The 15979-nt window shown below is 35.9% G+C and overlaps 1 protein-coding gene across 1 annotated transcript; it reads right to left on the bottom strand.

The window, feature by feature from the left end:
- Positions 1 to 16: 16 nt before the first annotated feature.
- Positions 17 to 13255, bottom strand: LOC132995656 (nuclear GTPase SLIP-GC-like). The gene is made up of 22 exons (XM_061065737.1): positions 13080 to 13255; positions 11936 to 12148; positions 11757 to 11831; positions 10224 to 10305; positions 9913 to 10025; positions 9547 to 9577; positions 9365 to 9448; positions 8450 to 8543; positions 7727 to 7943; positions 7357 to 7581; positions 6757 to 6963; positions 6467 to 6642; positions 5897 to 5990; positions 5726 to 5813; positions 5500 to 5621; positions 4300 to 4473; positions 4046 to 4203; positions 3781 to 3898; positions 3451 to 3559; positions 2553 to 2686; positions 2134 to 2215; positions 17 to 1608 (listed from the first exon to the last, which is right to left on the bottom strand). The coding sequence occupies exons 4-22, from the start codon at positions 10288 to 10290 to the stop codon at positions 1523 to 1525; spliced, it is 2379 nt and encodes a 792-aa protein (XP_060921720.1). The 5' UTR covers positions 10291 to 10305; positions 11757 to 11831; positions 11936 to 12148; positions 13080 to 13255; the 3' UTR covers positions 17 to 1522.
- Between the last annotated feature and the right edge of the window lie 2724 nt (positions 13256 to 15979).

Below are 15979 nucleotides of genomic sequence, written 5' to 3'. Positions count from 1 at the left end.
AAAAAGAAGCTGGTGGCACTTTTAGTCAACATTGAATCCACTTTTATTGCATGCGGTTCCACAAAGTACTGATTTTCAATCAGTGGAATAAAAAATAAAATAGCATTGTACAGTATATCAGCAAACCAAATAAGATGGTCTGTTATTAATAACTTCCATTTCTAAATATAAATATAAACACAAATATTAAACATATGTCACAGTAAACAGCAGATTTATGTCATTACAGAAAAAATAGATTCAACACCCATATAATTACCGTAGTTAAACTGAAGTGCATTCATCCACTATTAAACCATATAGACTATTAATGAACAAAGTGACGCCACCTGTTACTGCAGGGGGATTAAGAGTCAATATAGCTGTTGCCATGCTGGAAAAGCTGCCTCATTTGTCCCCTAACTTTCAGTCAACCTAACGACGGGTTTTTAGCCTCTTTACGAACCGTTACATAACGCCTGTCTGACAATCAGGTCAGCAACGTTCCTTATTGTGAATAACTCGCATCCTTCATAAAATCAAAATGGATGAGTTATAAAAAACTATTGCTCAGTGCTGTGCTCATGATGAAATATGTTAGTTCTTTTGTAACTATAACGAATAACGTATTTTACTTGATCTTTTGCAATATAACGAAGAGAAGGTCTTTTACCTGCTCTTTTGCAAAGTGTCTTAAGATAACATTTGTTATAAATTGGCGATATACTAATAGACTGATGAAAAATTAATCTACCGCACAGTGTGTGATGATCGAGAGACATGAGCTAATCAGACCAGTTTCATTTTTTTAACCAGGTTGTATACATGTTCTTTGTTTTGGTAAAAAAAAAATGTATCACTGGAGATTGCCGCTTGTATTAAACTCATCAAATAAAAACAAACAACCAATGTGTTGAAACAGCAGAAATCAGTTGACAAAAGGGTTATAACCTCACCCAAAGGCCTCATATTACTGTTCAATGTGCCCAGTGGTCCCCTCAGGGGATAAACAGGCCGCAGCCTGTTTCTTTTCACCTAGCAAACCTGAAATATCCATCACTGATTGAAAAATAAAGGTTGTAATACTCAGCAATAAAAAATACTCTATGTAAAAACATAAATTGGAAGAGACTGATCCAACCCGGCACATTAATATACAAACTTAATTCGGAAAAACAAAGGGTTGGTTTATGCCGATTTTTGTTCAGATCAATTTCCATGTACTCGCTCTTCATGATTGCGTCTTCCTGGTTGGGGTGAAACTATTCTTACTGTCCACTGATGCTGTCTACCCCTCTCTTCAACTGCACAAGTCTGAAGGTCCTATAGACTTGTGCTCTTCCCATTTATCGATTGCAGGTCAATAATGTACTGCTTAGCTTTCAGCTTAATTAGCAGGGTATAAAGAAAAAAGTAAAATACAGACAATCAAAGTCACATGATGCTAGAGAGGAGGGTGAAATCACTGGAGAACAGCAAGGAGGCAACATCTCGAGACAGCAGGGAATAACCGTTTAAAACTAGGCCATTATTTAGACGTGTTTTACCTAATTTGCAATATTTCTTCATCCCTGTTTTCCTTTAGTTTATTATAGTATTTTGTCACCGTTGCAAGTTCCTCTTTGACATCTGAAAACACAAACAAAAGTTAAAGAACAGTAAATATTGCCCTTGTGTCTTTGTGTGGCACAGCTACCTACATCACTCTAAAGTTTGTATATGGTTCAGAATTACCAGGTTTTGTAGTCTGCAAAAAGGGGTTTAAATGCACTTCCTGAGTCCACTACACACACACTTCCCAGACACCACACTGATAAGATGATTAAAACTACTATGGCCACTATTGAAATGAAGTTCAAATTGGATCAAAAGGTGACATTTCTTTCCAGTATTTGAGAAATTAAAACACTCTCACGCATACTGTGTCAGCAGCAATTTTTAAGTCATATATCATAAATAATAAAAGGCCAACATTATAAAGTGTATCCGCAGGTGATTAGGCTGTGCAGCTCTTACTTCGAAGCTGCAGTCTAATCACCTGCACATGCAATCTTTTATTTTCTTGATGCTAGCAAAGTTTCTTGAGTTTTGGGTATTGTTTTAGCAGGAAAAAATATTAGCCAAAACCATTGTATTCTTGAACATTTACTTTACCTGGAAGTGATTCATCATCTGTCCTGAGTGACAGCTCAATAGAAACCTGCATTGTTTCCTTCAGTTTCTTCAGGATGTCCTCCTGAATCAGAATTAAAATATTTAACAAATATTACCACAAAACAAATGTTGTTTTGAAGATGAACTAGATCTTACATTTATTAAAAATTTGAAAGTGTGTTTACTTGGCTGCTCAGACAGCAGGAAATCTACTTCTATCTACTATAGAAGAAAGCTTGTTTGTAATTGTGTCGTAATGTTTCATACACAAAGTTGCTTGTTTGTTACACCGCCATTTTTAGTCAGAAAGCCCTTTTGAGAGATGGGCATTCCATATATTCCATGAATATAATAAAACCATCACATTCAATAAATGTCTCTATATTATCATATAATGATACATTATAAATATGACAAACCATCAAGTTTTGCAGTTTTGACATCATCGCATCTTTAGCCTCCTCAAACATGACGTCCTTCTTAGCATGAACATGCTGCTCAATGATGGTCCTCATGACTTTTAGTGAGCCTGGTCCTTTACATTGTTGGGCATCTACAATAAAAAAAGAACACATTTGTTATCAAATACATTTCTCTACAACCTTTAAAACGCACATTGTTCATATCATCAAAAATGTAAATTTTAGTGCTGGTGCTCTATATCGTTCCATACATAGTTTCACAGTGAATGTTACAAAGAAACTTGTCTCACAACTTCTTTTTCCAATAATAGGTTGTTCCTTTTTTCCAAACACTACAATGCTTATGCTACATAAACTCTGTAGGCTTCCTCTCAATACAAGACGTCAATTTCATTTCATCATATTTGTTTTCAAATTTATTACCTTTAATTATCCTTACTGTCTAAATCAATTTGTTGATCATTATACATCAATCTACTCACACAGAAGCTCTGATCATACTCTCTTTATAGTTCCCTTTGTTTCTAAGGAGTTTGTAAAAAAGCTTTTAATTTCCCCTATCTAAAAATGTTTTGTTTTCTCATCTGAAAACGGATTATTTATGTTTTTCCGTAATGTCAGCACTGTTTATGTATAGACTGATCCCTTTTTCTTTTACTTTGTCTATTTAAGGGTTGTAATTATTTCTGTATTGTTGTATCTTGTTCTTTAGGTTGTCTTCTGTTTTGTTTTTTTGTATTGTTGTGCTGACTCTTGTGTTTGTAAATGTCTGTTTGGGAACCCCTTGAAAACCAGGTAATATGCTGATAAAATAGATTTCACAAAATTTCACAATGATGTAAATGTCTTTTGATGAAATGTCAGGTTTTTTTAATGCCAACGATTTGTATCTTACCTTCGTAGCATTTTCGCATCGTTTCCACAATTGTTGTTGTCAGGCAGCTGTATATTTCTTTCTTACGCTCCCGGATGATTTTGTTGATTTTTTTCCTCACTTTTTCCTCCTACAAAAAGAGAACATTGAATTATATATTAAAGTTAAACGCTTAAAAATATGATTTTTAATATTTCTTTATTCTTAAATGTTTAGCCTGCATTCAATATGTTTATCACAAACATGAAGCGTAGGTTGACTTGCTCACCCCATTTGTTGAGTCTCCTTTAACTTTGTCAAACAGCTTAAAACAAGACTATACGATAAAACGGTACCATCACCATCTCTTACCTCTGTCATGAGAAATTCCAGTTGCAGTTGCACATCTTTGTACTTTTCAACTAGCAACCCTGTGTCAAGTGAAAAGGAACTGATGGCCCCGTTTAAAGGTTCACATTTTGATTCATTTCTGAAACATGTTCACAAGAGAATATTTCATTAATCAAGAAAACAATCTCATTTTTAAATGATTTCCATTACTTCATTGTATATAATTATTTCGTTATTCACCATATCTTTTAAGAGGGCTTTATATTCTCATTTAGTAATTACTTACGGGAAGGTCTTCATAAATTCCTCATCAATGCTCTCTGTTAGGCATGAAGCTAGTTTCTCATTTAGATTTTGTTCTTCTCCTTTTCTTGTTTTGTAGACGCCATTGTTTGCGACTACACACTTCAATGTCCTGTGAAAAGCACTTCCTGGGACCCCCTCCTGGCAGAAAAATAACAAATAAAACATTTTAATGAGATGTAAAACCAGTGGTTTTTGTGTAAGAATAAAATATGTATATTTATTATCCATACATACAGGTTTTAGGAATGACTGCAAGGCACTTTCACATGAACTTTTGGATTTTTCAACTGCCTTGATGAGGCAGTTTTTAAAAGGATCTAAGGCCTTTAGCATGGACTCTGAGACTTTTTTAAGACCACATCTCAGGTTTTCTTCAAGGTCTGCGCACACATCTGCTTGGATGCCAGCCTGAAAAAAAACAACCCATTTAGTAATAGAACAATGAAACCTTAACTATTACTGTCTTTCAAGTCAGTTTTTACTGTTTATTTTCTTTATGAAATTCCTAGTCATATTTTATTTACCATATTATAACATATATATATGATCAAATAATACATATACTTGAAACATGTTTTTATTTAACGGAAAGCAAGCACAGTTACACCCCGACAAGATACACCTTAACTATGCTGTGATAAGTTACTTTTCTCTCCCGATTGAAATATAACTATGCTTCACTACTTCTCTGCAGCTCCTCTTAAAAGCTACCTTATATGTTTTTTTTTTGTTTTACTTAGCATTACACATACACCACTATATATTTTCATTGACACAAAAGTTGAGGTACTAAATTGATTCTAAAGCCTTGTTCACATTTGCACAACATCAAACTCCTAAAGTGTTTTTGGGGGGTGGGGGGGGGGGGGGAGGCCTGTGTGAACACAAACAGCTAAATTTTTCACTATGACTATATTCAGAGTTTCTCCTGCCAGCTCCGGGTATTTTCTCCTCATGAAGTCCGAGTGAGCTGATGTGACTAGTACATAGTTGTATATAATCCTTAGAATTCACCTCCACAAGTGGAAACGGGGGGTGGAGTTTGGAGTTTATTCCCAGCAATAGATACAAGCATAGAATGTATGCACCCTACCAGTCTGACCTGTGCATGTTATCAAACTTCTGCACTATGTGCTCAATGGACCAGTTTTATGTTCTCCACTTTTTTGTTCATAGTGTGTGTCTGTTAAACGGCACATGGATTTGATATGAATGTAAATATTCTCATTATAGCGTCTCTGGACTTCAGTCACTTTTGCATCTTTCTTTTTACATGCATTTGAGAACAACCAGATCAGTCACAACTTACCAGTATTTAACTTGATGGAATTGTTGTCTCAACAGACACTTGTTTGCTAAAATTAGGATTACTTCCCGTTAAAACCAATGATAATTATGATACTTTAATACAATTAAAGTGTTAATTAATCTTACCACTTCTCTACATCCAGCCCCTTGAATTAGCGACAGAATTCCATACCCTCCAGCCACGTAGTTCAGTGTCTCTGAGTGAAAGTTGTTTAGATTTTGCAGAAATTCCTGAAGCTCAGGGACTTCTGTTCAAGAAAATATAATATACAGCTTACATAATAACATGATTAGATATTTTTTGTGCAGATCATAAATATTCTGCCTGGAATTATCCATGGACTTCACCTACCAGTTTCATTTGGTTTTAGCCATTTATTCCTGCGGAACTCTTTGGAGCTCAAAGTGAACACTTTGAAACAGTCATCACTGAAATGTTTCTGAAAATTGAAAAATGATTAAGATGATAGACTAGCAGCTACAGAACTTTGCTAAAGATTTATTGTCAGTCAATTTAACTCACCTTAACCTCCTTTATTTTTCGGAATTCTCTCCTCACTTCCTCCTTGGCTCGCGTGTTTCTTTTAAAAATGGCAGCACGAACACCAGCTACTGAACTGTAAGACGAGATGGGTTATTTATTGTTCAGTTTATGTCTGTTTCTAATTATCAAGCTCAAAGAAGCTGAAACCAACAGTTGTATTAGCAACCCTGAAGATAAATTAGCACAGCAACAGTGGAAGGCTAGTGATATTCAACAGGATGCATTTTTTAAGTTCAAGGCACGGAGTTGATATCTTGTTTGTGAGTTGAAGTTTTATTTTTTTTGATTTGGATAGGTAATCTGTACAGAGGCAGGAAATGTGGGATGAGAGAGGGGGGCATGCACCATGACATGCATTGAACAGTCACAGGCTCTGGAAATGAACCTGCAACCAGTGCAATGAGGGTTGAAGCCTCTGTACGTGGGGTGCCTGCCCTACCTAATAAAGTCAACTGAAGCCCCTTTTTGTGTATACTCCTCTTGAACCTTTGGCTGCTGAATGCTTATCAATGTTTACATCTAATTAAAATGTTTAAAAAAATTGCTTACAGATCATCTGAGTCTTCAATTACATCAGACTTGGTGCAGATGAAGTGAATGTGCTGACATTGGCCACCATTTCCAATAAGGCTGCTGGCACTCTTCAGAATCTCCCATGGCTCTTTCTCTGATACTGCTCTGTTAATGTCCGTCACGATCCACACAGTGGAACAACTTTCGACAACCTAGAAGGATGCAATGCAAGTCAATTGTGAATATCAGTCAATATCAGTGCTTTATAAGAAAACAATATTACACTCAAGACAAGATAGTAAAAGTGATGCATTTAAATGATTTACCCCTTTCCACATTTTATCTCTTCCTTTGTTGCGGTCCCCATTTCCAGGTAGATCAACAAGTGTGACATTCTGAAGAAGGTCATTATTTGGCACCCTGATTGTCACACACTTCACCAGGGGCCAAAACCACCTCTTCACTTCTTTAGCATCTCCGTCCTCTGAGCTGCTTCTTGTATATTTGACAAGTTTTGCAGACAGCTCTTTAGCCTGCAATAAATATTAGGATTCAAGATTTATCTTAAATTCTCCATGAGGATCACATACTGATTGGAATTTGACAGCAGCAGTTACACAGTCAATCTAGAAACTAGTAAGGACAAAACTTTTGTGTCAAGTGAATATTTGATATGTGGCTGTAGACATTGAGGATCAAGTTAATTCTCTCTAAATCATTTTTTAGGTACTAGATTTACCGTAACATTTTCTAATCTAGCCACAACTGAAAAAACTTGAAGGGCACCGCAGTATGTAAATTACAGACCTCAAATGGCACGAGAGGGAAATGTAATGAATTTTCAAACAAGACTGCCGCCTGTTAACTAATTTTGCATGTATATTTTTTATATAGGAATGATACTATAGATATAGTCTCTTTCTTACTGATTCAGAGGTCAAGGTTTTCTTCTTAGAATTGAGAAATTCTGGAATTTCTCTGAAATGTTTGTCGTTCATGTGACTTTCTTCAGAATAGTTGTTTCTCCACTCTTCTCCATACAGTGCTGACAGTATTTCAACAGCATCATTATATTCATCAGCGTCTTCCTCTTCTGCAACATTTTCAATGAAAGTAGACAAGTATAATAAAACTTGCTTCAGCTCCCACTCCTAAAAATAAATAAAATAATTATCTATAACTTGGTTTACTGAATAGAATGAAATAGTAATTGACGGAAGAATTGTTTCTGTAAGTTTGCAGCTACAGGTAGATCATAACATTTTGTGACAAGTACTCATATTAAGGTGGTTGTACCTCTTTTTGGATGAATTCAATCTCTGCCTCATAGTTCTGGTTCTGCTTGTTAGCCTCCACCTTAATGATGACTGTTGTACAAGCACTGACACTTCCTGAGGGCAAAAGATCCTTCTCTCCGACGACAGCATTTATTAGAGAGCTTTTCCCAGCCCCTGTTCTTCCAAAGACACCAACCAGCTCTGTCTTTTCTGTCTCCAAATCACAGATTCTTTCCCTATTGTACACGATTTTACATATTTGTTCAGTACTTATAAATATATCAATGGAAGAATGTGTCAAATGTTAAGGTGTCTGCCTTCTCTTTGTCTTTCAGTTCTACACAAGCATCATTTGACTACCACATGAATGATGGAACTTTAAATCTGGCAAGAAATTTGAAATTCTGACATTGACTATCAACAAGACATGTACTACTTAAATTATATAATTGATTTTGTTGTTTTCAAAATGAAAACAACTTCATGACCAATAGTAAAGTTCAAATATGACAATATAGTCAGCACAAAGAACATTTCATGGTAATGAATTTAGGTGGTATTTAAAAGCACAGCTCTAGACGTTGCAATAAATACCATACAATACCATGTTTTTGGCTTATGAGCGAGTGCGTTTTCCTTCTTTGAATCTTTCAAACATGCTATACCTATGCAAAGTCAGATGGAACTCTAAAGACCAGTCAGGAATCTTGTCATAAAATACATACAAAAATGTATTTCTTACTTTAGAAAGGCATTGAGCATTGTTTTGTCTCCATGAAGCAGTTTGCTATGGACACATTCAATGATGTTTTTCACTTCAGAAAGTATATATTTTTCTGTTGGAATAAAAGTACAGACATTTATATTTATTAGATACCCTGTTACATAAAACAAGGGGAAAATAACATGACGTGTAAAATACTTTTTTAAAAAGTCAATTAAGAATAATTCAGAGTATCACCAGACTTCACTTCATCCATGGCAGAGGCTGAAATGTAATATGCCCATCTGCCCAGCAGTACGAATCCCCTGCATACACATTCACACACCCATGGCTACAACTTCAGGAATAACTTCAAGTTCAGTGTCTTACCCACTTGGAGAAAGGAACCCCAACCTTAAAAACCCAATCTACACTCAACATTTGATGTTAAAAAAAACATAATTTAAAACAATCAAAAGTGCACCTTACTTTAAATAGCAGCAAAGTAGTTGCTAACTGCATCCATAGCAATGTGCCAACACTGTGCCTTACCACACCTCATTGACCAACATGCACATGGTCGAACAGGTTTGGGCATGTACATTTGCTAGTCAAACAGTGTCAGTGCTGGGCATGAAAATTAGACAGCGTTAGCAGAAACTAGCAATAACACTTGCCCTGCACTATAAGATGTTTGCACCGGGTGAAATGCCCAAAGTTTGGTTAGTAATGGAAGCCCACATACAGTATCCTTGCTATGGCAAGTTTCACTTGAGGTTTAATATAAAGTCATGACACGTAAATGTTTCTGATTTGAAGGGTTCTGATGGAAATGGAAAATAATTTCCGTGCCCCAGAAATAGAAACAAATATTTAGTGTAAAAATGAAATCAACATTAGATAAAAGTTCTTACCCTATGGTAAGTTGTTATTGTCCTAAAAAATAAAAAATACCTTGGTATGTGGTGTCACACCGTTGTTTCTTGTTTGATGATAGCCCTCTGCTGGACTCCCCCTGAAGCTCCAACTTTCTTTGTCCTTATGTATTTTTTTAATAGAAATTCAAAAGCAAGATATTACTGAATTAAAAGCATAGATCATCACGACATTATCATTTAATATACTGTGGACCTTACCGTTATCACTTGTGTGACTGTTGGCCAAAACCTGAGGATCAATATATACAGATGACTCTTAAAAACGTGTTTTATCAACAACAAAAATATTTTCCACAACAGTTTCATCCTGATGAAATGTATGACAGGCTTGGATAGACATGTTTGCAATTTAAGTATTTTAATTAGCTTTTTCATTTAAATCAGGATAAAAGGTTTAAAAGTGATTACAGTTTAACCCTAACCCCGCTTTCCTCAAGTCAACAACAATGTGATCCATTCTCTCGCCTAGGATGGTGGATTATTTATCTCAGGATACATTAGTAATTCTATATTTTGGATCTATAGGTTGGAAATTATTAGACCAAATACATTGAAGAGTATTACCTTCAGCAACTTGAGTCGCTTCTTGAATCTTTCCCTTGGTAGAACCTTTGTGATCAAGTCTTTGATGTCATCATTATCGAGACAGTAAAAACTTTCCTCATCAATGCCTTGATCTGTTATTAGGGAAACAATTCAGAAGAACCTTTGTCACGCAAAACAGAAAGCCATCTTTAAAATGCTGGAATTTTCTTACAGTGTAAGTTGGCATTGAATTGCAGAGCCATGTTAGAGCACCTTTTATGTTACTATAAATATACAATTCAATGTTTCAGTATGGGTGGGAAATTATTCAATTCAAAATATTATCATACCTTGAAATTTACCTATCCAATTGCTGAGACCCCATTTGATTAATTTTTTACAAACAAAATCATCCATGACCAGAAACAGCAACTGTAAGATAATCAAATAAAACATTTTTAAATTAGTTTTTGACATATTTCCAACTGTTATTATGAATTTCATTAATTTAAAGGGAACATGTGGAGGTTTATAAACAGGTAGAAGCAGGCGCTAGAAAAGGTCACGAGCAAGTATTTAGAAGTAATCTATCGGGTCTCAATTTTCCTTCAAATAACTGACCATCTAGACTTACTTCCTGTCATCAGTTTCTAACTAAAGAACTGACTGTTAGCAAAGAAAATATTTTCCTGATTGAATTTCAGAAGCTTTGGTTCAGATGCACACATAGTTATGTAGGAATTCTTACAAATACTTTTTCAGCCAAGTGTTTTGTTGGCTTTTTATTTCCTGTTAGAAGAAACTGTTGGGAGAAGAAAGAATGTGATGCAATCTTAATTAAGTATTTTAGATTTCATCAACAGTGACCATGAATGGCAATATAAAAATGAGAACCTATGACCTGAAAATGGATAGGATATTTAATAGGAGATCCTTTAATCTGCAGCTGTTCTGAAAACTCAGCAGATTTCACGGTCTGTTATTTATGAAGGAGAGGGAAAGGTTTTTCAAACATTAAGACTTGAAAAAAGTTTTGAATAGAAGAGCTTTGGCACAAGTAGTCTTTTTCAATATAATGGTTCATAAACAAAATAGTTTAATAGTACATTTTGATGCATTTTCTTTTTGCTAAAATAAGTGTCTCAATAATATAATCAGTTAAGAAAACAAATCATTAACCTTATTGTACTTACATCATGAGTTCCTCAATGCACGAACATGACTCCTTTGCTGATTGGCCAAACTTTAAGTCTTTCTTTCATATGGTCTCCTCCATACTTCAGCAAGCTTCAAATCCTGATTCTGATGTGTTGTCAAAAAGCAAAAAACACCTGGCAAATATAAAACACTCATTGTGTGTGTACACAGGGCAGTGATACAAAATGATTCAACCATTTACCAAATTAAATTAGTCAATTCAGCAATGTTGAAATAGCAACTACATTCATCCAGCTATTATATGTTTTCCCTAAAGCCTTTCTACTACTTTTTTAAAGCACCGTTAGGGACATGTCTTTAATGGCACTATAGGAAAAATATCTGTTAACACAAGCTCCTTCCTCAGTTGTTACAGGTGTTAAAATCTTGGAAGAGTACTTACACTGCAAATTAACTCTTTTGCTAAGGTAATGTTAATTTGTAAGTTCATGAACCAGGCTTAATCACATAAAATGTATACTTTGTACATCACTGAAGAGATGCTGGGTCATTATACAAAGAAACTATCAGATTAAAATAAGTCTCAACAAGCTCTTAAACTGCATATGATGGACCTTTCATAAGTTATGCTTACTTGAAAATTAACATAATATCAATTAAAGGTAAATTAAACAATTACTGGTATTCAAAAAAACAACAATTCTATCCCAACAAACTCTACTCACAATTCCTTTGGAGTCCAAAGAGGATGGCTGGGAGAAAAAATGCAAAGATCTCCCAAAATGGCACAATCAATTCTCCTGGAGGATTCAGAGAAAACAAGATAGTTTCAAGCAGTTGTTACACCACCATCTCATTTAAGTCTTGGTACATACACAAGAGTTAAACAGGACCTGATACTTACGGTAAATCATGAACCAATGTATCTCCAAACTATAAAGTGACGGAATGTTTCGTTCAAGGTATCTTGGGCTATCTGTGATTGCTCCGCCTTCTTGGTTCTTGCCATCTGCGCTTTCACTTCCTCATACACTTTGTGCACACTAGTGATGTGTCGTTCGTGAACGATTCGTTCAAAACGAACGAATCATCTGGGTGAACGAACTGAACTGAATCACTTACTGAAAAGAGTCGTTCATTTCTCAACTTCAGTTGCGCTCTCCTCCCCCCTCTCGTGTGTCTCTCACCAGACCGTAAGAGTCGCTCAAAGCCCGCCCTCCCTCTCCCTCTCATGTCTCGAAAATTGAGGAAGTAGCAAATACATTCTTTAATATTTAGGTGTCGCGAAAATGTATGTGCTGTATGTGCTGCTGTCAGTTTGCAAACGACTTTTATATCCAACTTAATTTCACTCAGCTGACTGTTTTAACATCCACTAACGATCGTGTTTCAGTCAGTACAGTGTGTGTGTGTGTGTGTGTGTGTGTGTGTGTGTGTGTGTGTGTGTGTGTGTGTGTGTGTGTGTGTGTGTGTGTGTGTGTGTGTGTGTGACTGAGGCTGGTGACTCGCAGTCTCGCATGTTCACGTTCAGTCAGTGATTTGTTCATTGAAACGTACTGAACGGGAGCTCCGATACGAATCACTCACTGACTGACTGAGAGGAAGAGAGACTCGGAGCTCCCGTTCAGTTGCCTACGTTCAGTGAACGAATGACTGACAGAGAGGAAGAGAGAGACTCATAAAGTAGCCTAAACCCATTATTTTTTTAATATTATTATTTTTTAAATCATTTTTTTGCCCTGCTTACATAATTTAAAATATAACTGTTCTGGCATAGGATATATTTGTTGCCATGCATATTTCCTGCTGACATGTAGCCTATAATAATTTAAATTAATTGTCATTCACGATAACGTTTGCAAACTGAAAGCTGCTTTAACAGGCATATACATTTTCGCGACACCCAGCCTAATTGTTATTAAAATATTTAGTGCCGCGCTTCCTCGACTTCGAGAGAATTGAGACCCAGGGTTCTTGTTCATTGTACTAGTACGTCGTTCAGTGTACGAATCATTGACTGACTGATGCTCCGTGAGTGATTCGTTCACTGAACGGGAGCTCCGAGTCACTCTCTTCCTCTCAGTCAGTCAGTAAGTGATTCGTGTACTGAACGTACTGAACAGAACGGCCAGGGAAAATAAATGTGATTGTTTTAGCAGCTTTCAGTTTGCAAACTGTAGCTTTATCCAACTAAATTCTCAGCTCATTGGTTTATTATTCACCACCGGCTTCTGTGAAGGAATCTTTTGAACGAATCACTTTACTGAACTGATTCTACTGATTCAGTACACTGAAAAGAACTGCTTTTCCCATCACTAGTTCGCACAATCTTCTCCAGTATTTGCCAAAGAGGCCTTGTGAGACATCTTGGTCTTATGGGTGTGAATAGGGCAAACTCCTCTGACTGAGGGGTCTCATGAGACCTTTTGATTTCACACCAATGTAAAAAGATTTTAGGTTGTTTTTACTCAAGAGTTAAACTTTTGTATAATAAGACATCTTACTCTAAAATTTTACTTTTAACATCAGCTTTCAGATAAAAGAGCAGGACTGAATTTCAATATTCCTATGCCATGAACACATTTTAAACCTCAAGTACCTTACTTGAATTAATGTAGTTAATTTTCAACATATCTGGACTGGTGAGGGGTATTCTCATCATTTTTGCTGCACTGGTGACTCCTACTGGTTATTTTGGGTACTGCAATTTGAGACTGGTAGAAATTATTGTCAACACAATGCATCAAGGATAATACATTCCAATGCTATTGGCATAGGGAGTCCGAAAATGAATATAAATCTGATAATTTTAAATTGATATATAAGGAAATATAAAAATATAGTTGGAAAATGGCACAGATAAATTGAAAATTGTTCAGTGTACCCTCAGCTACACGTTGTGGTTGTATCCTCCTATATTTCCTGTTTGGTGTTTAAAAGTTTGTTGAAATATCCTTAGGGGACTACTTGCTCCCACTCCAAATATATAACTTTTTTACAGAGATAACAACATCCAAAAGTTGTCAAAAGCCTAAACCTAGTCCATAACTTTTAATTTCTGCTATTTGAGTGCTGAGCAGATTGCAAACAATTTTTAGAATCGCTGCACAAAACAGCTACATGCTGCTTCTAAAAAACTCAAACTCACACTGAAACTAAAACAAAACTCAATCTCACACTGACTACAAAGCTTCAAGAACATCCAATATATACTACAATACGACATTTACTAAATGTGATATCATTTTCAGTTCTTAAATAAGCTTTTTTTGTTTTTTTCATCTCAATTTCATTATGTTACTGTATTGAACGTGCACGTTGTGAACTACACATTTTATTATTGGTTCCACAGTAATTGATATTGCGGCAAGGCTTTGTGCTGTATCAGTTAGAGGGGCTGTATTTTTAACACCCATGAACAAATTGTCGACAAAGTGGCTGTTGCTAAAGATTTTTGAACAGCTCTCAATACATAATCATTTGTTAACATAACTTGTCATTTCATTCAGAACTGAATGTTTGGCAGCACAAATTTCCCCAAGGGGATAATAAAGTGTATTGTACCATATCTTACATGACTGTACCAAGTATAGAGGCATCAACATGTATGTTTGGGTTGACTGTAAATTCACTTTTCTCTTCAGCTGCCTGGCTGACAAGACCTTTCCATGACCCTGCTTGGTGCAGACAGCATCACCCAGTCTCTATGGAACAACAAACCACCCCAGAATGAGCCAAACATTGGTCCCTTTAAGACAACATCCCTCAAGACAGACAGTTGCACTCGGTCCTAAGCAGGCCTGACTCAGATGCAGCCTCCCAGGTGTGCCCTGCCCATCCCTGTACAACAGCTCTTTTATTGGAACTTGTTTACCTCACTTTACCTCATTTTCCCGATTTTTATGTTGACAGGTTAATTCACAAACAGCTGTTCAGACATTAGTGGTAACCTTGACTCAGTGGATTTGAGAATGAATAGACAATCAAAACTGAGAGGAAAAGTGAGAGGTGAAAATAAACGTAAATCTGTGTGGATTGATGAAACTGTAGCCTTGATTTCAAATTATCTTTTGCTGCTGAAATAAACATTTTGTGTAACCCACAACTAAAAGTTAATTTGTCTTGTTAAAAGTGCTTTTGTTGATTAAGACATAACCAGCCCTGTTAATGTTTGTGTTCATAAAATTAAGCAAACAGCAAGATATAAGGCCAACATAAATGTTATAAGACATTAGTAATAAATCAATTAACTTACACTCTACTCATCCTAAAACTTCACTGCAAAAATGTAAACACAGGATGGTGTGCGGTAAATTAGTTCTTCAGGTCGGTGTGCAGTAAATTAATTCTTCAGGTCGCTGTGCAGTAAATTGCCTTGTCTGAATCACAATCAATGACAGGCATATAACTATATAAAACTATTTACCGTAATCAATCAATCTTAATACTAATTTTCTGTTTTACATATGTAGGTCAAATAGTGGGTTAAGTATTAGTTTGAGACTGTTGCATGGCCAGTTAAAACTCTTCAACATAGATTTAAGACCTATTACTCATCTTATAAGACCCCCATCCCCAATGCTATACTGCTTGTATGTATAAATGTAGAGTCAAGAGCACTATCACGGTCACAGAGGAGTTTGTGATCTACTTTACAGAAACGCAATTAAGGATGCCAGTGTATGATTAGGGCATGCTTAGAAAGATGCAAAACAATGATAAGCGCATTTATTTGATGCAAGAGAATCCAACGGAGATCTTAATTATGGGTAAGCTCAGAATATTTAATCCTTTCTTCATGGTAACCAAATATAACTTTCTCTGTTTCTATAACCCTCAGTTACTAACATAAAAGACAGGAATGCTGGGCGATGGATGGCAGAGGAGCCTCTGACTGAACAGGGAGCTTTGTTGCCACTCTACAGAGTGCCTACAGATCCTCCAATCA

Source organism: Labrus mixtus, chromosome 20 (genome assembly GCF_963584025.1).
Source record: "Labrus mixtus chromosome 20, fLabMix1.1, whole genome shotgun sequence".
NCBI classification, from domain to species: Eukaryota; Metazoa; Chordata; class Actinopteri; order Labriformes; family Labridae; genus Labrus; species Labrus mixtus.
This window is presented reverse-complemented; position numbering and strand designations above follow the sequence as displayed.

Excerpts from the sequence above, each read along its gene's own strand:
- LOC132995656 (XM_061065737.1), bottom strand. The coding sequence starts at position 10,290 with ATGGATGATTTTGTTTGTAAAAAATTAATCAAATGGGGTCTCAGCAAT. Across the intron at positions 5,991-6,466 it reads ATTGAAGACTCAGATGATCT|TTCAGTAGCTGGTGTTCGTG; the intron begins GTAAGCAATTTT and ends CTCGTCTTACAG. Across the intron at positions 5,814-5,896 it reads GAAAAATAAAGGAGGTTAAG|AAACATTTCAGTGATGACTG; the intron begins GTGAGTTAAATT and ends TTCAATTTTCAG.